This window comes from Rattus norvegicus, chromosome 11 (genome assembly GCF_036323735.1).
Source record: "Rattus norvegicus strain BN/NHsdMcwi chromosome 11, GRCr8, whole genome shotgun sequence".
Classification (NCBI taxonomy): domain Eukaryota; kingdom Metazoa; phylum Chordata; class Mammalia; order Rodentia; family Muridae; genus Rattus; species Rattus norvegicus.
This window is the reverse complement of record NC_086029.1, coordinates 46,667,415-46,691,292: the sequence shown is the minus strand read 5'-3', so window position 1 is coordinate 46,691,292 and position 23,878 is coordinate 46,667,415. Positions and strand designations below refer to the sequence as shown.

General features: G+C 49.8%; 1 protein-coding gene across 3 annotated transcripts; it reads right to left on the bottom strand.

Moving 5' to 3' along the window:
- Positions 1–553: 553 nt before the first annotated feature.
- On the bottom strand, positions 554–20,733 carry Chaf1b (chromatin assembly factor 1 subunit B). Of its 3 annotated transcripts, XR_005491009.2 has the most exons (15): positions 20,592–20,733; positions 19,964–20,152; positions 19,258–19,390; positions 17,372–17,489; positions 16,440–16,543; positions 12,374–12,470; positions 10,585–10,669; positions 10,069–10,162; positions 8,066–8,135; positions 7,882–7,973; positions 5,973–6,135; positions 4,001–4,432; positions 2,708–2,819; positions 1,399–1,490; positions 735–774 (listed from the first exon to the last, which is right to left on the bottom strand). XR_005491009.2 is itself a non-coding variant. In NM_001024741.1 (14 exons), the coding sequence occupies exons 2-14, from the start codon at positions 20,087–20,089 to the stop codon at positions 662–664; spliced, it is 1,719 nt and encodes a 572-aa protein (NP_001019912.1). In that variant the 5' UTR covers positions 20,090–20,152; positions 20,592–20,643; the 3' UTR covers positions 563–661. The 3 variants fall into 3 exon arrangements, 2 of the variants coding, with proteins under 2 accessions (XP_063126487.1, NP_001019912.1); NM_001024741.1 differs by lacking the exon at positions 2,708–2,819 and having other exon boundaries at positions 563–774; positions 20,592–20,643; XM_063270417.1 differs by lacking the exons at positions 2,708–2,819; positions 16,440–16,543; positions 17,372–17,489; ... (1 more) ...; positions 19,964–20,152; positions 20,592–20,733 and adding an exon at positions 12,633–12,901 and having other exon boundaries at positions 554–774.
- Positions 20,734–23,878: the final 3,145 nt, after the last annotated feature.

The following is a 23,878-nucleotide window of genomic DNA, read 5'->3' as shown; positions in this document are numbered from 1 at the left end:
TGTCTTCCAGTTGCCCCAGTTCTCCCAATAGTAGCAGCTCTCAGTGCTGGTTGCCCTGGAGCCTCTGGGAATGTGTGCTAACTGCCTGGTTCCCCACAGAACCTGATCCTGATCGAGGGAAACACAGATCCACACACACGGACTGATGTTATCCTGCTTTCTGAGCACAGCTGTCTGGGACGCAGAAGTGCAGCCACCGGATCCACCCCTCTAGGCATGTGAGACCACTCAGGCCTGTTCAAAGGCAGGCTCACACTGCCGGCCAAGCAAGGCAGCCATCAAGCCCTCTGAGCAGAGTCAGTGGGCACAGTGACCTCCAGTGGCCATTGGGAGTACTGCATTCTCCCAGTTGAATTTCTCTCAGCCCCGTCTTTTCTCCCAGCCCTCTGCTCTACCAAGGTGTGCAGTATCCAAGTCTGTCATGTGAATGGAACAAGGTGCAGATCAGGTTTCTTAGCCTCAGAAACTATCAAAAAGAGGCCTTTGCCTACCACAACACGCAGTGACCCTGAACAAGGGTATGCAGGCTGCTGCAGCAAAGCCAGCACACGCGTTTCTTCTATGTGAACCAATTCACGAGTGTTTATTCCGCTCTAATATCACCATCACCAGCCTTCGAGCTTTGGCCTCCTCTGCACATGGATACCCAGCCGAGCAGGCCTCAGGCAGACTTGGAAGTCTCATCAGGACTCAGGCTTTGGGTGTCTCCTTCCTGTTCTTCAAGCTTAGGTCTCTTCAGTTCGGGAGGCTCATCCTGGGGCTCTCCAGGCACCTCTGAAACATTGACATAAGGTTAGCAAGCAGTGAGGACCTCTGTGAGTCAGGGGGACATGAAGTACAGAACAGAGGCAAGAAGAGGCATAAATGGCCTGGTGCGATCCAGTACAGATACAGGGAATGGGTCAACACAGATGGCTCTCAGTCAAGGTGAATGCATGTCAAGAGGTGGGGCAATGCCTGTGACAACTGATGTGACAGGATGAGAGGTGGCATCAGCGTTTGAGAGCACTGTCTGTTCTTCCAAAGACCCTGAGTTCAGTTCCCAGAACACACACAGCAGCTCATAACCGTCAGCATTTCCAGGGGATCTGAAACCCTCATACAGACATACACGCGGGGAAAGAACCAAAAATTTTAAAACAGTAGCATCAGGGATGTTATTAATCCCCCTACAATACTAGTCACCTGCCCCAAACACCAGCTGTCATGAAGTGGGGAGACCCACGACCCCAGAAACCACTACTGCTCAGTGCACAGGGTCACTTTTCTCCTCGGCAAGGCAAACTGCCACCAGTATGTCCAAAGGACGGCCCCAAAAAGACATTCTGGCCTTCCCAGAGCTGACCTAAAATCAGAAGCGTTAGCTTCCAAAAGAACACCTATCCAACCCCTCCTTACCTGGCTGGACCTCTTCTGTGGAGGGGGCGGCCCCGCTACTGGGCAGTGGATTTGGTGCAGTGTCTGCCCTCAACGGTGTTAAATTTATTCTCCTGGATTAAAAAAAGTAAAAGGTTGGACTGCCCATTAGCATCAAAGGTGCTTAGGTATGAAGCCAAGATTCCGAGCCACTGAGAAAGAGCACTCGTTTCCCTACGGAGCATTTCCAACAGAGCCTTAAATGTCCTGCTGCCTGCCCAGAAAGGAGTGTTCCGGTGAGAGGCTCCAAGTCACAGGCTCCATACAACGGTCACCACACCCAGTCGCATTAGCTCTAAAAGCTCAGGAGTCTGGTGCACACCGTGCTGAACGCAGACCTGAAACACACGCCATTCCTTTTTAAATTTGGAGTTTTGCTTTGCAACAACCAGTGTTTTCTTAAAGTTACAACTGGAGAACGTGGTAAATAGCTCAGAGGAAGTCAAGAGAATTAATTTAACACCAAAAATATCTCAGAGATACCTTCCCAACACTCAAAGAAAAAAAATATTAAAAAAAACAAAAAACAAAAAACAAACCACACATCTCGAGCCATGTGTCATGGCGCATGCCTTTAGCCGGAGCACTAAGGAGGCAGGGCAGGCAGATCTCTGTGAGTTCAAGGCCTAGAGAATGAGTTTCAAACAGCTACAGCAGTGTGGTAAGACCCTGTCTTACACACACACACACACACACACACACACACACACACACACACACACACCCCACACCCCTATTTGGCCTGAGGGCCTCCGTGCAGTTCCTAGTACTGTCAAGACAGCTCTAGGGAAATGACACCCTTTTCTGGCCTCCCAAGGCACCTGTGTTTATATGCACACTTGCATTTATAAAATGCATCCCTACTCTATAGAAAATAGACTTTAAGACAGCCAACCGTGGTATCTGAATTATGAATTCACCACTAGTTGGAGGGACACGGCAAGAAACTGGGGGACAAGGAGTGTGAGTCCAACTGTACCTCACTAGCCCAAACCCCACTCACCCCACCTAGAGGATGAGAAGGAAGAAAGGCAGGTACCATAGGAGGCGCAGAGTGGGGGACAAGAGGGCATCAAAGATGAAGGAAGGAGAACCCAGGCTGCCACCTGCTGGTGCAGGACTCAGGCAGCCACTACCGGCCCAGGAAGGAATCTGCCCATGTGTGTCCCGTGGATAAACACTAAGTACTAAGCAGGTCCAGAAAGGAACACAGACCTCCCTCAGAGGAGGGATCAGAAAGGCTCCCGTGGATTTTCCTGTGTGTGGAGATGGGAGACTGGTCTGGACTTACTCGTGCTTCTGGACGCCCCGACTCACAGTTCCCCCGCCTTGTCCTCCCAAGTGCTTGGAGGTGGTACCATCAGACCACCTGGATTGGTCTCACGTGGACAGGACTGCTGAGGCTGGAGTAGGGACAGGGATGAGGAGTGTAGTCCCAGTGCACAGCACAGGGGCGTGGTTAACAAGGGGAAGCCTCAGAACAGATGAGTTCAAAAGGCTGAGTGCTCACACCTAAGTGCTAAATGACCTGACTTGATCTGCATACAATGTACACACTTATCAAACGGGAGGGGGCTGTGGTGGTGGAGGTGGAGGTGGAGTTGGAGGTGGTGGTGGAGGTGGTGGTGGAGGTGGAGGTGGAGTTGGAGGTGGTGGTGTAGGTGGTGGTGGAGGTGGAGGTGGAGGTGGTGGTGGTGGAGGTGGTGGAGGTGGTGGTAGTGCAGGCCTTAATATCAGCACTTGGGGAGGCAGAGGCAGGTAGACCTCTGAGTTTAAGGTCAACCAGGTTTACAGAGTGAATTCCAGGATAGTCATTGGGGCTACACATTGGGGGCAGGGGTGGAGGGAACGCCTGGAAAAAAAACCAAAACAACCTATCCCAACCCCAAAATTACTTCATTGCTACTTTGTAACAATTTTGCTGTTGAGGAGGGAACGGCAGTGTGAAGAATCTGACGTGCAGGATTATCTGATACATGACCCCTACGGGGTCACTGAGGGTGCCCTTGAAGCGGACACAGGGACACTGGTTCCTTTTTTCCGGGCTACCCTCCTGTCTATGAGGTAAACAGCTTCCTTTGCCTCACACACCCTGTACTTGCTGGCACAGGCCGGGAACAATGAGACCATTAACTGTGGACTGATGCCCTGGAACCTGAATACGGAACAAGGCTTCCCTCCTTTTAAGCTGATTGCTTCAGGCACTTAGTCACTGTGTCAGAAAGAGACAATATACTATGGGCACCAGGAAGAGAGAAAACACATTCGACTGGGTCTCCAGAAGATTCTAACTGTCACCAGGAACAAGAATGTATCCAAGGCTTCCTTCCCCCAGGAAGCAGGCATGGAGATCTCAAAGGGCAGAGTGTGCTCTGGGAACGTAACAGGAGAGTTGGGAGACAAGGCTTAGAGAAGTCCCAGGACCTGACAGCAGCCCATATAGCACATGGAATTGTGGGAAGATGCTAGGCTTCATCCCTAGGTAGGAATGCAGGTCCAGAAGGAGGGAGGTGGGACCTTCGATATTTGCCTATGTTGGGGCCCCGTTTCACAGTGAGAATCCTGTTTTATCAAATGCTCTTACCGGGGGGCCGTCTTGCCCCAAGACTGCAGCGTGTTCAGTGTGACCCTGCGGGGTTGGGGGGCTTTCATGTTTTGAGCGGCAGGCTGCAGGGTCTTCTCCTCAGAAGGCCGTGGCAAGGGGCTTTTGCCGGCAGGGATGGCTGAGGGACTGTCCTTGATGGCGGGCGGGGCTGGAGACTGTGTGGTTGGTGAGGGGGTGGTACAGGGGCTGCTGGGGTCCTGGATTCTGTTGCTGGGGGTTCCTTCGGCTGATCTGGATCCTGGCGAAGATCCCTGGGGGTTCTGGTTCTTGGTTTTCTTTGCTGTGTCAGGAGTTCTTACGCCCAGAACCGGCTTCTCCTTCAAAGGCACGCCTAGTTCACCTTTCTCAAAGGTCACGAATGAGCAATAACCATCCGTGGAGGACACAGCCAGGAAGGCCCCATCGCTGGACCTGTGTCCCCAGAACAAGAAAGAAGTCAGAGGTTAACTTATATCTACAGAGCACGCTGTAGCCTTCCACGGCCGGTCAGGAAGCTGGCACCAATCACAGGTTTTACTTGAGTGGTCAGGGGAACGGCACAACAGACTGTTTGAACAAGTACTTCAGGCACACAGTTTCCTCAGTCCTGAAGCCATCTTGATCTATGCACCTTCCTCTCAACTTCAATCTTTTCTTTCCCAAGATAAAAAATGAACTCGGGGCCAGTGAGATGGCTCAGTAGGTACGGGTGCCTGTGGTGAAGCCTGGTGACCAAACTTGACTCCTTGGTGCCATGTGAGGTGGCCAGAGAATGGACCCCACAGAGCTGTCCTCTGACCTCCATGTATGAGCTGTAGCACATGCACTGGCCCCAAATATACACACACTAAATAAATAATTTACATAAAGAAATCTAAAGAAAAACAAGGGACCTACAGAGGTATTTCAGTTGGTAGAGCTCTTACCTAGTGTTCATGAGAAACCCCAGGTTCAGTGCCAAGTGTGCACTGGGCGTGTGGGTGCACACCTCTCATTCTTGCACATGGGAAGAGGAAGCTGGACAGCCAGGATTGCAAGGTCATGTCAGGCACATGGTTAAATTAAGGCTCCCCTAAGCTACATGGGACTCTGGTGAGTGGCCAGCCTTGCTAGAATACCAACTGGCCCACGGCAACGGAGTCTGCAGGGACCAAAGGCATAAGCCGAACGGCTGTGTCAAGCAGGTAAGGTCTTTGACCAAAAAGCCCCCTGGGCCTTCCCAAAGCTCACTGGGATTTGCTGATTTGCCTCACCCAACAGGGCAATATGCATGGTACCAGAACTCACTGCTGGGCAGACAGGGCTCAGCAGGTCAAGGTGTTCTGTGCATAAGCCTTATGGCCTGAATTCAGATCTCTGGAACCTGTGGTAGAGGAAAGGACAGACTCCTATAAACTGTCCTCTGACTTTCCCATGGATGCTGTAGTACACACGCACGCACGCACATGCAAAGTGGCTTCCATTTTAATGAAAGTTCTGAACTGGCTGGCTCTGTGTGTCAACTTGACACAAGTTGGAGTTATCACAGAAAAGGAGCCTCCCTTGAGGAAATGCCTCCATGAGACCCAGCTGTAAGGCATTTTCTCAATTAGTGATCAAGGGAGGACCCAGCCCACTGTGGGTGGAGCAGTCCCTGGATTGGCAGTCCTGGGTTCTATAAGAGAGCAAGCTGAGCAAGCCAGGGGAAGCAAGCCAGTAAGTAACATCCCTCCATGGCCTCTGCATCAGCCACTGCTTCCTGATCTGCTTGAGTTCCAGTCCTGACTTCCTTTGGTGATGAACAGCAATGTGGAAGTGTAAGCTGAATAAACCCTTTCCTCCCCAACTTGCTTCTTGGTCGTGATGTTTGTGCAGGAATAGAAACCCTGACTAAGACAGGGTCCTTCAGAGAAATAAGGCCAAATCTGAGATCTGAGGGAAAAGACTGTCCCCTGGCTCAGAGGTCTGTCCTCCGCACCCGCCTGTTACTCACCAGGAAATGTCACTCAGGGTATGGTAATGGATGTTAGACACATAACCAAATGGGAAAGACTGTTGCGTGTCATACAGCAGCACAGAGTCCTCCGAGGCCACTGCGAACACCATACGGTAGGGCAGACTCACCAGCTCGGGGCTGGGCTCCTCTGACGCTTTCTCTGTAAGGGGAAGACAGGCTGAGTGACGTTATGGAGTCCCCAGGGAGGGAACCAGTCTCCCCAAATTCTCTCCTCCAGGGAAGGAAATGCCATGTCACTAAAAGCTAGTTTGCCATACAGAAGCATTCAGTCCCTGGGCTGGCAAGATGGATGAACCAGTAGGTAAAGGCACTGGCTCCCAAGCCTGCCAACGTGAGTCTGATTCAAGGCCCCACGTGTGGGAGGGGAGAATGGAGTGCTACATGGTGTCCTCTGACAGGCGCACATGCACTGAGCTCACAAGCACAACCCTAACACGCATGCGTGCACATAAGATAAAAAATAAATAATCCAGGAGGGGTAATCCCAGCACTCAGGAGGCAGAGGCAGGCCAACCTCTGTGAGTTTGAGGCCAGCATGGTCTACAGAGCGAGTTTCAAGACAGAGCTGTTACACAGGCACGAATGAGGCCCAACCAGTAACGAAGGACTTCTGCGTGTCATGATTTAAGAAGAGCTTTCTGACAGAAAAATGGTTTCATTTAGGAGCACTTTACTAAGCGATACTTTTGTCTTGTGTGTGTGTGTGTGTGTGTGTGTGTGTGTGTGTGTGTGTACATCTCTCATTCTATAGCCCAGGCTGGCCTATAATTCCCTGTACAGTCCAAATGAACCTCAGACTCAGGGCAAGCCTCCCGGGCCAGCCTCCCAAGTACTGGGATAACAAGTGTGAACCGCCATGGCTGCTCAATCAATGTTTTGAGCTCTGTGGAGTTAGAGATATCATTTACACTAAGGACTTAAAAGTTTAAAGTAGCGTCTGCTTTCATCATGGAGAAAACAGGGACCAGATCTCCTTTCCCCGCTACACTAGGCCAAGGAGGTGTGCTGCAGCTTTCTAGACACTGGGCAGCAGTGGGTGAGACACTGGGATCCTGAGAGGAGGCCTGGCAGGCCCAGGGAGGGCAGAGATTCCAGGTGCGACCTAGAAGACTCCCAAAAGCCTGGGAGCCCTTTTTGCTCAGGAAGATCAAGGCAGCTGGAGCGCTCCAGGGGCACCTCACAGCCCCAGACATCAGTTAATATGCAGAAGGACCTGCCTCAGGGTGTAGGGTGTGTCATGAACCAGATGCTGCCTGATCCTACTAAAGAACCTTAAAAGCAACATAACTACATCCCAGAACGAACTTCAAGAGAACTGACAAGAATTGAAAACCCGTGGATTTCAGTGGATTGAGGTAAACAGACACACGGAAGGAAGATGGAGGGATGAGGACAGTTCAGCTGGCAGGGTAGTGGCTTAGTGTGCAGGACTCTGGGCTTAATCTTCACGGCCACCTAAAACCAGGTGTGGTGGTGCACACCCAAGACCCCATCGTCAGGACATCCCCTGATAAGTGGCAGTGAGTCTGAAGTCAACTTAGACCCTGTCCCCAAAAGCCACATAACAACAAAAAGCCTACTGGAAAAATAAGTCAGCACTGATATACTTTCTAACATTAGATGAGGACATGTATGCTGGACAATGAGGAAAGACGCTATGCATCATGGGGCACTACACGCGAACATGCATGGCTAAAGGAAGGAGTCGATGCATTAACAGCAAATACTACATTATATACACACCAAACATCATCACACGGTGCCCCCAGAAATACTTAATTTTAACATGCTTCAATGAACAAAATTATAAACTTGAGCCAAACCCACATTGTTTTCCCCACAGGACAGCCGCCCACCCACACCCATACAGCAGTTCCCATGGTACCTGTTTCTGCCACTGGCCTCAGTTCAAAGTACACAGGACAGCATCGGACAGCAAGGGTCGCTTTCCCAGGGCATGGAAGGTGGGCAATCGGCCTGCGAGGGCAACCGCAGGTTAGCAACAGGTCAGCACTGATGCTCATCAGAGGCAAAAAGGGCAAAACGGGGACATTTCTGCATCTGTGTACCTTTTCAGATGTTCTCTGGAGAACACATAAGTGGTGTTTGTCACATTCTCACCAGACTCCATACATCCAGCTGCAGAGCGGGGGAGGGAGGGAAGAAAGAACCACTGTCACGCTGTGTGCCAGCAAAAGCTTCCAGTGCAGCTTGCAAAACATCCTGTCCTCAAGTGGTACCTCTGACAGAAACAAACACAAGTGCTCCTCCCTCTGTCTGGTCCCACTCTCGGCTCCAGTTCTACCTGCCTGTCACCTCCACCTGAGTGAGGGTCCCAGGCCAGGTCACTTGTAAAATCCTGTGCTCGAGAACAGAGACAAGTCAAGCCGATGGAGCCCTGTGGCTGGCTCCAGCTGCCAGCCTCCGAGTCTGTGGCCAGCATTCAGACCTGGCTGTCCATCTCTCTGAGCCTGCCTTCGAGCTGTCAGGAGAGCTAGCCCACACTGCAGTCTCCTGCAGGACCTGTCACATGGCATAAAAAAGAGGCATGCCACCTTCTTCTCTTCTCTAAGAGTTATTTATTTTGATGTGAGCACTGTCGATGTCTTTCGGACACACCAGAAGAGGGCATCAGATCCCATTACAGATGGTCATGAGCCAGCCACCATGTGGTTGCTGGGATTTGAACTCAGGACCTCTGGGAGAGCATTCGGTGCTCTTACCCACTGAGCCATCATCTCTCCAGCCCCTTAAGCATGCCAACCTAGCACGTGACCATTCTGGAACTGCAAAGGAGGACTCTACTCTTGCTTTTGTGTACAGCTCTCCAAGACCCACCCCTCCCCACGACCCCACTGTGACAACCCAAGGCTGGTTCCGTCTCCCTGGGCACACACAGGCACACACACTCCCACAGTGCTCTTTTCAGTGCATTTGTTGCGAGAATAGAGAATTGCATGATCCCTCTTTGCTTGTCCTGTCAACAGTTCATAAAAGTCAGCTCAAGCAGAGTTAAGGTCCTCTGTTTTGGTCACTCTGTATACTTGCTAACAGAAAGCCACCATCCCCTGCCGAGAAGTTCTGGTGTGCGGGCTTTAGGGATTTGGTTGGGCGGGGAGGTTGGCTGACTTTATTTGGTTCTGAACTGTTTGTTTTAGCCAGGGTCTCACGCATCCTAGGTTGAACTCACTACAGAACCAAGGACGGCCTTGGTCTTCCACCACCTCCACCTGCTAAGTGTTGGATTAGAGCCAGACACCACCATGTGTGGCTGACGTATTGGCCTAGAGCCTCCTGTGATTTCCTTGTTAAGGAACTGTGTCTCAGCTGTGAGGCACAGGGATTGGAGGGCGTTACCAGGCTGCATTCTAGACAAGCCACATTCCGAGAAAGGCACACACCTCCTGCTCAGCTGTGACGAGAACAGTTACTTTTTCTTCAACCTGAACAGAATAGCAACATCTGAATGGTCACACAGTTCAGGTCTGCATTTGCCTGTTCCCAGGTTTTAGAACCTGTTCCTGCATGCAATCTGTACCTTGCCTTTACTCACTGATCTATTTGTGGTGCTAAGGGTTGACCCCAGAACCTTACACACCACGGCAACACCTGACTAACCAGCTTCATCTAAGTCCTCAGTTTTGTTTTTGTTTTGTTTTTTTTCTTCAGGTTTTCCTCTTTTGTCTTTTGTTTTCTTGACAATTGAGAGGGCTGCTGTATAGGATACATTGTATCAAAGGCATCAGGTGCCACTTCACTATGTATCTACTGATTTAGTCAGCTACACCTTTACCATATGAAAGTTCTATATTCCCAGCCAGGCCTGGGCTACACACCCATAATCCCACCATTCAGGAAACAGGGATAGGAGGGTCAGAAGTTCAGGATCATCCTCGGCTACGTAAGTTCAGGACCAGTCTGAACTACATGGGAGACCATGACTCAGAACAAATGAAAGAAGTTCTGAGCTAGGGACGTAGTCGTCAGGTAGAAGCCTTGCTCCACCACTCTGCTCACACCTGCACGAGCTGTGGTGCCATCATGTCCCTATTTCACACGCCACCTGACACACCTGGAGTGAGGAGCAAAGATCCATCTGGAGTAAAACTGAGTCTTCGGAAGAACGACTTCATGCTGTCATCGTGAAACATCCGGAAACTTCTCGCCTGTGGTAACAGAGCTTGAAGTCATTTGAAAACATCTCACAATCCACAAAGGTTCATCATCACTTAGAACTGGCAGTCCAGCAAGGCAGTCCAACGGGAAGCCTCGTCAGTTGGCCTACAGGTCGGACGATTCAGCAAGGACGACCCCACGAGTCACCAGATCTCTAAGTACTGTAGAAGGGATGGCGAGATAGTTTATGCCTCGGAGGGTAAAGGGCACTTGTCAACCTGAGGTCCTAGGACCTATACAGTGAACTGAGCGAACTGACTCCTGGCCTTCATAAGCACACTATAACATGTGTGTGAACATTCCTGTATACGCACTCCCACTTGCATGTACACACACATACCAAAAACACGCTCGTGTGTGCACACATCACACACATATGTACACCCGAGAAATAAAAGTAAGTACTTCCTACCTCTCCTTCGGGCCCTTGTCCAGAGAGCATCTTTGAAACGTTGAAAGCCACACGTTTCTTCTGGGTGCTATAGACCCGCAGCACCCTGAAGAAAGAGAGGTCTGAGAGTTCCAGCATGGGAGCTGGGCCTCACAGTAACAACATACTGCGTGCACGTCAGCGGATGCCACAGCGCCTCAGCAGGACTATTATGGATGACCAGACTTCACTGAGGAATGGAGAGGAAGCAACAGCGGCCGGAGCATGCCACAGAGGGGAAACAGGATGCAAATGGTTTCACTTCCTTCCGTTTGTATCCCTCACTGAAAAAACAGTTCAGCTCCTTACACGGCTAAGGCCCAATCCTAATTTAGAGCCGTGACCATCTGACCCAATGTTAACCTGTGTGAGCATACTGACATTTGTTTTGTGTGGACCGTCTTGTTCTCGGGGCTTTATAGGAGTACGGAGTGGCAGATATAGTGACTCACACCTGTGATTCCTGCACACGGAAGGCTGAGGCAGGGGGATCACCACGAGTACAAAGCCAGCCTTGGTTATGGAGTGAGACATTGGAAAGCTGAGGCAGGGGGATGAACAGTAAGACATAGTGGTGTTCCCCTCACTCCCTAAAAGAGTAGGGATAGGAAACGCTGACAAATGAGTCCTACTCTCGAGTCACACCTTGTTTTGGGTGCTATCGACCCGGTTCCCAGTAACCAAGTTGTTCTCTTGTGCCTCCTCAGAAAGACACCAGGAACTGCACAGCCCTCAGAACACAGCAGGAGCACTCCAGCAAACAAGCCCTAACTCTTACACACTGTTCTTACTTCAGGCCCATATTAAATTCAGGTTTTACATTAAAAGCAGTGGAGGACCTGGGGACGTAGTTCAGCTGCCCCAGTGCTCGCCAAGCAGGCAAGACACCTGTGTTCAGTCTCTAACACCGAAGAACCAGGGCGTGCTGCTGGAGTCCGAGCACTGAGGTGGAGCCAAGAAGCTATCAAGTTCAAAGACAGCCTTGGCTAAGTAGGAAGGCCAGACTGGACTACATGAAACACTGTCTCAAAACCAAAACAGCAAAAAAGCAATAATGGGGGTCTGGGGAGATGGCTCAGCCGCTAGGGACACTGGCTGCTCTTGCAGAAGTTCAGTTCCCAGCACTCCGTAGTGGCTCACAGAGGCTGTAGCTCCATTTCCAGGGGATCTGACACCTGTCTTCTGACCTCTGTGGTCATACATGTGGTGCACATACATACATGCAGGTAACAGTCATACACAGAAAAGTAAAAACTGTGATCAGAAGCATAGATTGCCTAGCAGCGAGGTTCTGTGTTTGATCCGAGCACCATGAAAAGCACGATGTGAACAATCCCTCTGCTGGCTTTTCTCCTTGAGAGCAAGTGTGATTCGGTTAGTTTGATGTTAAAAGCTTTTCCTAATGGAGTGGAGAGGTGCACCGGTGCCTAAGAGCTGTACTACTCTTGTAGAGAAGCCCAGTCTGCTCCCAGCACTGACAGCCCACGACTGTACGAATCCAATGCCCTCTTCTGACCTCCGAGAGCACCAGGCTTACACCTGGTACAAAGACACACTCACAGGCAGACACAGAGTTCTTTCTACATGAATTCACCCATTCAATAGAGATGCACTGGTATCTGCTCTGCATAAGGCACCCGGCCTAATTAGTCTCTAATTCCTGTCTTGTCAGAATAAGCAGATCAGAACAACAAAGGCCAAGTCTGGACTGTCGATCCCTTAGTAAGGGTGCGGTAAAACACCTGCAAGAACATTCATGTTACTCACGAACCTGTCACAACTCAGGGTCGCGATATATTGACCCAGAGGATCCCAGGTCACTCCTTGCACGTAACTTTTATGCTCGTTGAAAATGGAAATCTTCTGTCCTACAAAGAAGCGCGAGAAAGTTATCAACAAGACTTCCGGGAAGCACGTTGCAGGAACCTTCTCCTCCAGCCCACCATTCTGCAGGCAGGCTCAGGGAAACAAAGGTCCCACCGCACGGCCCCGCCCCCCATTGTAGTCCTCAAAGAGAGCCAGGCATGTACAGTAAGCATGAGGCTGTGTGGGTTAGAGAAGGAAGGCATGACATCAGAGCCCTCCGTTTAGTTCTCTGGGCTGGGTAGTATAGTTGTTTAAAAGAGAATGGCCCCCATAGGCTCCATAGGAGGCGTGGCCACGTTAAAGTAGGTGTGTCTTGCTGGAGGAAGTGCGGCTAAGTTCACTTCCTGTTCCCTGAGGATCCGCGGTTGAACTCTCAGCTATCTCTCCAGCACCGGGTCTGCCTGCGTTCGTGCTTCCGGCCGCCATGATAACGGCCTAACCTCTGAACTGTAAGCCAGCCCCAGTTCAATGCTTTCCTGTGTAAGAGTTGCCGTGGTCATGGTGTCTCCTTGCAGCAATGGAAACCCTATGACAGGTAAGATGGGGGTGGGGGGAGGGATGACATACACAACAAGAGAGAATCCCTCACTCTTAGAGGTGAGGTGGTGACGACATTGAGCTGCAGGGGTGAAAGGGAGGGGTCAGAAGCAAGATGAAAGAAGAGGAGGCACAGCACAGAGAGCTTCAAAGAGCGAGCTGAAGCCAGACGTGGTGGTACACGCCCATGACACCGGTGAAGAGGAGGTTGGGGAATCCAGGGTTCAAGGCTAGCCTTGGCTACGGGGCTTGAGCCTGACAGGCTAACAAAGGCCCCCAGCAGGGAAGCCAGCAGCACAAAGCTTCCCCAGACCAAAGGAAAACAAGTTATGAAGCCTTAACTAGTTATGTGCTCGTGCATGCCATACACACATCTCATCTTGTAGCCCAGGTTAGCCTAGAATTCACTCTACAGTCCAGGCTGGCTTGGAACTAACTCACCATGTAGATCAGTTAGGACTCAAACTCCCAGAATTCTCCTGGACCCCAGGTGCACGGACTACCGGCATGGACTCTATGTCTGGCCGTAATTGCTTGCTCCTGCATTTGAATTATTCTTCAGCAACCTTTGGTCTGGGATTCTTTGCTTTGATTCCTCGGCACTGTGTAACCACACCCGGCCACTTCCAAGGAGGAAGACTTCTCTCTCGTGTTCCAGAGGCCCGCTCACGCCTGGTCTCCCTCATCCCCCATCTTAATGAGGTTGGTGTTCAGCACAAAGCGCCCCCATCCATCAGCTTGGCACACATAGGCTCATCACAGTTGGATATGGACACAGCACCAACAAGGACTCAGACCTGAATTCACCTCCAAGTGCAGACTTTATGCAACAACCATCAACTTGAAATGCTATTCACTTAACTTCATGCCTGTTTTGCTCATGGGGCGGCTTCTAGACCATACAGAACTACTGACCAGCCCCGAAATTCACAGGCCACTCAGACCAGCACACTTCACTCAAACAAAGCAATATTCAGTAATTTAAGTCACCATTCAAAGGCCTTAACCATTTGAAAGCAAACAAAAGAACAAGCCCAAGACCCCAGGCTCAGTCCATGAGAGAAGACCCTCTTCTTCATTTTCTCAATTCTTTCACCCTCCTTCCCTTCCTCACCCACCCCATTGCCACTGCTAAGTCCAAGCCCACTACCCGCCAGTACTGCTAACTCACAGCACAGGGGACCCACAGCACCAGGGGACATGCTTCTATCTAATTCTAATGTGCTGTTCTCCCTCCCCAACCTCAGGGCATCTCTCAACTTGACAGACTTTCCAGGAAGTTGGCTGGGGTTAAGGAAGGTTGGATTGAAAGGCAAGCTCAAGGGGGCCTACACACGTCCTATGTAAACTAACCATTCAAGGGCGGGACCTGAGGAAGGATCCCTCCCCCGCCCCCCACAATCACGAGAGTTTGAGAAGTATCTGTGAGGCCAGGGCTGAGAAACTTAAAGGTGGAAAACAATCCAGATCTCAGGCAGGGGGTTATCCTCAAAGGTAAGAGGAAGAATGAGGTCAGAGAGGGCTCGGAATCATACAGAGAGGCAAGCTAGACATAAACAATATGCTAGCGATTGGGAGCATGGTAGCTCCCATAACTTGAGTGCTTAGTCCCTGTTGGTGAAACTGTTTGAGAAGGATGAGGGGGTGTGGCCTATTGGAGGGGGGTCCCCAGGGGTGGGTTCTGAGGGTTTTTTTTTTTGGTTCTTTTTTTTTTTTTTTCCCGGAGCTGGGGACCGAACCCAGGGCCTTGCGCTTCCTAGGTAAGCGCTCTACCACTGAGCTAAATCCCCAGCCCCGGTTCTGAGGTTTTTGAAAGCTCAGGCCACTTGCCATTGCCAGTTAGAGTGCTTTCCCTCCCTGCCTCAGGGTTGTGGAACAAGTGGTGAGCTCTCGGGCACTGTTCTAGCACTGTGCCTGCCTGTTTAACACCTTACCCCCACCAACCACCACCATGATGTTCATGGACTCTAATCCTCTAAAACTTTGAGCACCAAATTAAGCACCCTGTGGCTTGAATATGCATGGCCCACAGGAAGTGGCACTATTAGGAGGCATGGCTTTGTTGCAGGAAGTGTGTCACCGTGGGGGTGGGCTTTGGGGTCCTATTCTCAGGCTCCATTCGACTTCCTGGTGTCCCTTTACTCTTTGACCTTCCGTATCCTGCTTTCTAATCTTGCTACACTTTATCAAATCATTCCTTCTAAGAGTGAACCGTAGGACAGAGTCTAAACTTAGTTGATCTAAGACTTCTGTCAGTGCAATTAATCTGATGAATCTCTTCACCTTGGCCTCAGCTAGACTCTTTGAACAAGGGCAAAAAGCAGCCACATCCTTCACCAAAATATCAGAGCAGTCTCCAGGCACAAACTAAAATTCTTCTCTTCTGAAACAGCTAGAGCCAGGACCCCATAGTCAAATCGCGCTCAGCACCAATGTCTTTCACGATCCTACTAGGATAGTGCATTAGGACCCACCTAAAACATCCCACTGCTTCCAAATCCAAAGGCCCAGAGTCCACATTCTCCCATAGAAAAGCATGCTCAGGCCCGTCACAACAGTACCTCAGCCCCTGGTACCAACTTCTGCCTTAGTTTTACTGCTCTGAACAGACACCATGACCACGGCAACCCTTATAAAGGACAGGGGTTGGCTCACAGTTCAGAGGTTCAGTCCATTATCATCATGGAGGGAAGCACGGCAGCGTCCAGGCAGACTTGGTACAGGAGAAGGAGCTGAGAGTTCTACATCTTGACCCAAAGGCAGCCAGGAGGATTCTGTCTTCTGCAGGCAGCCAGGAGGAGAGCCTTTTCTGCACTGGGCAGAACTTGAGCATAGGACCTCAGAGCCCACCCCCACGGTGACACACTTCCTCCAAGGCCACGCCTCCTAAAGTGCTACTTCCTGTGGGCCAAGCATATTCCAACCACTTCATCCTTCCTTTTACAAGTTCCCTTGGTCACCGTGGCTTATCACAGCAACAGAAGAGTAACCGAGACACAGGCTAATAGACCAGGAAACAGGAACTGGGACCTGAGTTTCTCAAGTAAAGCCTTTGGAAGACAGAAGGGGACAAGGGCAGGACTCGTCACTTGGCTGACACTGGCAGAATGAAATAATGAAGGTCTGGGCAGTGTCTGGATTTCTGCCTCTGCCAAAACTGCTCCCGACTCAGCATCCCTAACTCTGGCATCTTCTTCCTCCTCATAACAGCAGAAATAAACCACTCGGTCTGGAGCTCAGCAGGTCAGAGCTCTACCTGCTCTCACAGAGGACCCAAGCTTGGTGGTTCCTAGTACCCAGGTTGGGAGGGAGCCTTACAGCCACCTGTCACTCAGGTCCAGGGGCTCAGGCAACCTGTTCTGGATTCCATGGGCACTGCATGCATGTGTGTGTACATATACACATAATGTTAATAAAGTAAGTATATGGCTCACCTTTACTGACATCCCATATGATAACTGTGTTATCCACAGAAGCAGAGGCCATCATATTCCCATCAGTTGCCCAGCATATATCATACACATCTTCTAAGTGGCCCCTAGAGTCCAAAGACAGAAGGAATAACATTATTACTGCAAAAAGAGAAAAGCTATCAAAAAGTTCAAAGTCACTGGGCAGTGGTGGTGCATGCCCTATGGAGGCAGAGAGAGAAGGATCTCTGAGTTCAAGGCCAGCCTAGTCTACAGAGTGAGTTCCAGGACAGCCAAGGCTACGCACAGAAACCCTGTCTCGAAAAACTGGGGGAAAAAAGTTCAAAGTCTAAAACCACACACTGGAATTAGACTGTAGGGATTTTCAGTGGAGCTGTGTCAGGCCTGGCTCTAAACATTTGTTTTCAAGGACATCTGTATTGAATGTGAATCAGAGGGCATCACGGGCCCACACTGATATTCCAAGCACTAGGAAGCCAAGGGAATAGGGTAGAGTGTTCAAGACCAGCCTGGGCTTCATAGCTAGACTAGGCTGGCTCAAAAACCAGGTCGGGGAAGACCGGATTCTTTTTCCCCAAGGGAAACTTCATAACGGAGAGAAAAATGTATTTTTATCTTGTTCTAATCCTTTATTCTCTTATAAAGTAGGCAAAGGCTTTACGTTAGGTACATAAACTATTAAGGTATTCAGACTGTGAAGTGGGACTTAATCACACTTGCTGCTAATCTGAAGTCAAGCTGTGCTCTCCGCCCCAAGGCGGGCTCCACAGAACCCCTGTGATTCCAGCTCCGAGGGATTCGCTTACCTCTTCTGACCTCTTCGGTTACTCACACACAACGCACTTCACTCACAAGCCAAACAATCATAAGTTAGAATAACCAAAATAGACCTTTAATTAGAAAACAAACTGCAGGGGCAGCCCCTCCCCCGTTACCTCAGGGTTTTTACCACAGTCCAGTTCTCCTTGTTCAGCTGAGCCTCATCTTCATCCTGAAAGGCGATCTGCTCCGGCTCCTTGCTGTCATTCATCTTCCACAGCAGGATGACGGCATCTGTGAGGTAAATCAGCACAGCATGAGCCAGGCTCTCCCGTGCCCTCCTTCACTTCTGGAGTTTTATGGTGTCCTGTATGTTTTATGTGGCTCGGTGGACGGTCTGGCCTGCGGAGTCACTCACTGCCAAGAATATGGACAGGCTGTGCACAGTGATACATGCCTGTAACCCAGCCCCTGGGAGACTGGGGTAGGTGGATCCAAAGCAAGGCTACATGGCGAGTTTGAGGTTAGCCTGGGCTACATGAGACCCCACCTCAGGAAAACACAAAAAGTTTGAACCTCTACATTAAGAAACTAGAGAAACAACTTAAAGATGGCAGATCAGGAAGAGGAAAGGCAGTGCCGGTCTGCAGATTGTGCCTGTGGGCCTCATCTTGATGCATACCCACCTCACAGTGCCCCTGTGAGGACTGAGTGTAGGAATCTGTGGACAGCACTTGTAGCTCGGCGGCTTGGACATGTAAGCCACACACTCCTTCACCGTATCAGTACGGACACATCAGACACCTCAGCCTGACACAGCAATGGTCCAGACCTAACGGTTTCTCCTGAGGTGACTACAGGCTCACTGTAACATGATCCTTTTACCATGTCCAGAAAAGAGAGCAAACGAGAGAGCAGGAAATACAGACAGGAACTACAGACGACAAAAGGAGCTCACTCAAAGCTACCTGGAATCCTAGCTATAGAAGCTCGTCAGGGAGCCTGCTAGAGATGAAATGGCTGGACAGGTCAACACTCTCCATGAGCAGACTAAAGGGAGGTTTCGGTCTGCAAGGCTGAGGGGCTTTGTAAATGGGAACTGCCCCAGGGCCACCTCATAGGAGACGGTCTACAGCCCCGGCAACACTGTTCTACTTGTGTGAATGTGTGAATGCATGCACATCATGTCTGTGTACAATGTACAATGCATGCACACAGACACTCACACCCCACATATTCTGGGCATTAGGGCACAGAACACAACTATTCCTCTTTTTTCAAACAAAAACTAAGATTTTTTTTACTTTCTACTGTTGTCCAGAGTATTTAATGTATGGTATAAGGATTACTTTTTCTGTATTCTCTTTTTGTTAAAAATTTATCTAATTCATTTATATGAGTACACTGTAGCTGTCAGACACACCAGAAGAGGACATCGGATCCCAGATGGTTGTGAACCACCATGTGGGTGCTGGGAATTGAACTCAGGACCTCTGGAAGAGCAATCAGTGCTCTTAACTGCTGAGCCATCTTTCCAGCCCCCCTTTCTGTATTCTTTTATCTCACTTAAACACAGACACACAATACAAATCAACCCGACAACACTCCCAAAGCCCATTAATTACACAGAGGTGCGCGCTGACTGACAACCGTGCTGACTGACAACCAGACATGCCTCTGGGATGCTGACAGATCTACCACACCCAACCAGCCTGCAGGGGACAAATGGAGAACGAGCTATTTCCTGACATATCTTCTGAGTTTAATGCTGTGCTCTTCATCTTCCCACTCTGAACCATTCTCCCAAAGGTTAAGTGAGCTACAAGGCAGACGGGGAAACAGAGAGATACGACCAGCTCAGATCTCACTGTCTGATTTTCTTTCTGTGAAAAGAACATTACCGTTTAGCCAGAGCTGGCCTTAAATTCTCAGTCCTCCTGTCTCAGCCTCCAACATGCTGCTGTGATCACTGGACCATGTCACACAACCCCCTCCCACCCAGCTCAAATGTCACTATTATGCCTAAGTGTCCGGTTTAAGGATTATTAAGTACAATACTTACCGTCTCCTCCAGATGCTAAAATCTCCCCAGTTGGAGAAAAGCGTACAACATTGACAGCTTTGGTGTGCCGAGCAAGGTTGGAGAGGAATTCCACAATGGCTTTTCCATCTGGCCCCTTCTCCACCTTCCAGATCTGTGGGCAGCAAAGCAGACATTGCAGAAACACACTAGCTACCTCCTGTCTCCCTCCCAGGAGACAACTACTTATTTTCTGGTAGAAAATGCAATTTCCTTTTTGAAACTTTGTAAATCGAAGTATTAGCAAAAATTCAAACCATCGGCGCCAGTACCTGCTACCCCCTCCTTCCAGTTCTTTCTAGAGCAAATGGGCAAAGCACAGGAACTATTACTATCAATATTACTATTTTGAGACAAGGTCTCACCTAGCCCAGGTTAGCCTCAAACTCCACTACTATTGAGAATCTCAAACTTCGGACCCTCCATCTGTACCTTACGGGTACTGGGGGTACATGTCGGCTACCAGAGAGTTCTTCCTAGTTTAGTATTCTAAAATACTGTACATTGTAACAATGTAGCCAATGTTAATTAAGAAAGCTAATCTCCCCAGCATTCCTTGCTAACGTCAGGCCTGAGAATTTAGCACACTGGACTAGGTGGCACACCGACTTGAGTTGCTGCTTGAGTTTTAAACAAAGGAATGAAAACTTGCGCTCCACTCCCGGTATCCTCCCGCCTGTCCATTTACCCTAACGGCGGTGTCCACCCCCGCGGACGCCAGCCTTTGGATCCTACAGGCTGCCGCATGCTGGAAGTCAAGGCTGTACACTGGCTCCTTGTTGTGCCAGGCGATTTCACACGTGATCACTTTCATCCTCCAGAGTCTCCGCCAGGCAAAGGGAGGCTGGGAATGTTAGCAAAGAGTTCAACAGCGACCCTGGAACAGCAAGGGCGAGCCGGTAAACAGCGAGAAGCGCAGACATCTGCAATCTTCAGCTAAAACGCTCGCACAGGCAGAGACTTCCACCAGTGTACCGTTCCGGAAGAGAAAGAAACCAAAGACCCCAGATGGAGGCGAGGCCGGGCAGCATAGAGCATCGCGCCGAGGTGGGGGTCCCAGGGACCGGTACTGGGGTATGGGCGGTCATCCCAGCGAGCGGCAGCGGAGGGGGACTCGCAGGAAGGGGCGCGGGTTGAGGCGGCGCAGCCCGGCCTGGCGGGAGGCGCGGGAGTCTGGGTCCCGGTGAAAAGTGCTGCCTGGGACGAACTGGCTTCCACCTGCGCTCGCGCCGAGATCAGGACCGGCGGCCCCAACGAGCAGCTGCAGCCCGACCCAGGCCAGAGGCTCAGAAACCCGGTATCAACAAGGAACCTACCTGCTAGGACTCGGTCCACTCAGAGCCGCCACTGCCCGCAGCTTCCCGCGCGCCGCAGGCCACGCCTCCGATCACGCCTCCCAGAAGGCGTGGTTCCAGGAGGCCACGCCCCCTCGTGGGCGGGCTGTCACAAGACAGACTTTCTTGCTGGGGGATTCCAGGGTATCCCTCCCCTCTGTGGGCGGCACTCTCGCTGCACCGTGACTTCCGGTGGGCGGGGCTCTGGACTTCTTTCTTTCCCGTGGGCGGGGCTGTCCTGTAGCTCCTGCTAGGTGGGACCGGGAATCCTATCCCCGCGCCTCCGCAGAGCCCAGGCTGGTCCAGCGTTGACGTGCTAACCCGAGTTGTAGGATGTCCTACCTACCACGCGTCAGTGCCACGTGCTCAGCCGACAGATCTGCCCGCCCTGAATGTAGAAAGAAAAGCCGGGCTAGAGGCGCAGCCGGCTGATAGCGCGCAGGCAAACAGCGGCTGGTTCTGTCACCAGCCCCTGCTGGTGATCTCAGCACTCAGGAGGACCCTAAGCACAAAGTTATCCTCAGCTATATAGAGGCCTACTACTTAAGACTAAACAAAAACGAAATATATAACATTTCTTAAAGAACAGATGGGAAACTTTGGGACTCATCCAATTTTACCAATTAACAGTCACCCATGCAGTGAATATTTGAGAGCTGTCCCTTCCCACCAAATATCCCAAAATGGCCTCTGGAGTTTCAAAATGTCAATAAAATAGGAAGTGTCTTTTGCCCTCTCTTGGGGATGTGAAGGAAGCCTAGAATGGTTATATAGTAATCCCAACACTCTGGAGGTGGAAGCAGGAAGAGGGTCAGGAGTTCAAGGTCATCCTTAACTGCACAGCAAGTTTGAGATCAGCCTAGGCTACGTGACGAATGTGTAGGAAACCAAGTAACTCCTATTCCAATTATGTAATGGTTAATTCATCCTCCATGACCCTTCTCAATAATTCACGTGTTTTTAAAATCCTTGTCTCTTATAGTTTTGACTTCTTACAGGCCAGCATATGAAAGTTAAGTTTTTATAAAGAACTGATTGATCTCAAGAACTAGAGAGGACTCAGCAATGAGAGCACCTACTGCTTTGGTCAAGGGCCTGAGTTCAGTTTCCAGCACCAACATGGTGGCTCATGACTATTCCAGTTCCAGGTGCCCAACACCCTTTTCTGACCTCCAACACAGATATGGCATGCATACATACATACATACATACATACATACATACATACATACTTATAAGCAAAACTCAGACACATACAATTTTCTAAAAAATTAATTATAGGGGCCAGAGAGATGGGTTGGTATACAAGAGACCCAGTCTCAAAACAAACAAACAAACAAAACCCTATTTCCTTAAAATGCAAATTTTCTGAGGTTAATTATAGTTAGTATTTTTAGATTTATTTATTTCATGTATGTGGGTACACTGTAGCTGTCTTCAGACACAGCAGAAGAGGGCATCAGACCCCGTTACAGATGGTTGTGAGCCACCGTGTGGTTGCTGGGAATTGAACTCAGGGCCTCTGGAAGAGCAGTCAGTGCTTTTAACCACTGAGCCATCTCTCTGGCCCCAAGCTACATCATCTTAACGTAATTACCAAATCACCAAAGTGATTCTCAGTGCCATTTTGTCTAAGAATTCATTTAGCAGCATCAGTAAGTCCAAGTCATTTCCATCTGCATTAATAGCAGGGGATACGGCTTCCGGGTTTGCACTTGAGGAATTATTTATTCTTAGAGTTGTGTAAAGATTCCACTTCCTTATCAGGAGCCTTAGCTTATCTGAGAAGCCCGAGAGTTCATCAAGTTTTCAGTCTTCATGGAAAAGTGGTTTGTCAGCTGCCAGTTCTGCAAATACACTTGGGCTCCAAATGTCAACCACAACAGTGTGGCCAGTAATCCCAGCAATACTTCTGGAGACCGTACCAGTTGTTGCCTCTTATGTGTACATGTGCATATATGTGTGCATATGTATATATGCATATATAGACATTTATATATGTACATATACACACTAGAGTATATAAATATATACCATATACTCCTATAATAGGAATACCTATTAGTGTATGTATATGCACATACATATATATGTACTTTATTTAATATATACATACACATACATTTGTATATGTGTATATATGCATGTATTCTAGAATTGGTTTTTTCCAGGAGCTCTAAAACAAAAAGTTAGATATGCCCACTTGTGGAATAGTGGTGCCCATATGGCTGGGAAGAGACACCGTGACTGAGGCGACTTATAAGGAGACTGAGAGTGGGACTGGAGAGATGGCTTAGTGGTTAAGAGCACTGACTTCTGGGGTTGGGGATTTAGCTCAGTGGTAGAGCGCTTGCCTAGCATGCACAAGGCCCTGAGTTCGGTCCCCAGCTCCGAAAAAAAAACAAAACAAACAAAGAGCACTGACTTCTCTTCCAGAGGTCCTGAGTTCAAATCCCAGCAATCACATGGTGGCTCACAACCATCTGTAATGGGATCTGATGCTCTCTTCTGGTGTGTCTGAAGACAGCTACAGTGTATATAATAAGTAGATAAATGTGGAGAAAGAGAGAGAGAGAGAGAGAGAGAGAGAGAGAGAGAGAGAGAGACTGAGAGCTAGCTGGGAATGGTGTGGCTCTTCAATACTGTTTAGCTGAATGCAAAACTGCCTTATATTTGTTTATGTAGACTCAGCTGCCTGAAGGAGTTCTCTTCCCAACAATGGGTAGTGAATGCAGACTCAAAATAAGGGTCAAAATAAGTGGCAGATGAGTGACCTAAGCCAGGCATTTACGCTATCTGTCCCCTCTAAAGCTTAGGGCATATTGCAGGGCTAGAGAGTGCAATGTCAGAGCTAGATGGTGAGTGCTGTGAACTGTCATCTCTCGAGCATGACAAAGACACAGTGGTCACCAGCTGTAATGAGCACATACAATAGGCCCTTCAGTCAAGCATGGGCAGGGTGGGCGAGGCGCCACAGTCCCACTCCTGAATCTGGACTATTCATTACTGTCAGGGAGGGAGGAAATACTTACCTTTGGTTGCATATCCAGTGGTCACCCCATCCACTGGAATAGTCCCCAATCCAGTGGTCACACAGATGGCCCTGGCTAACTTAAACTCATCACAAAGCAAACCCGAAATGTGATCCCAGGAAAGGATGTGGTAGGGCTGAAGAGGACTTGATGAGAATGGCAGGGGGATGAAATCAATCAAATCATTACACACAGGTATGAATGACACTATCAACAAAATTCACTAGGGAAGCTCAG

Bases quoted from the DNA above. Each gene is read 5' to 3' on its own strand.
- Chaf1b (NM_001024741.1), bottom strand. From the start codon at position 20,089: ATGAAAGTGATCACGTGTGAAATCGCCTGGCACAACAAGGAGCCAGTG. The intron at 10,163-10,584 runs GTAGGAAGTACT...CTGTTACCACAG, and splicing joins GACAAGGGCCCGAAGGAGAG to GCGAGAAGTTTCCGGATGTT. The intron at 775-1,398 runs GTAAGGAGGGGT...TCAATGTTTCAG, and splicing joins CACAGAAGAGGTCCAGCCAG to AGGTGCCTGGAGAGCCCCAG.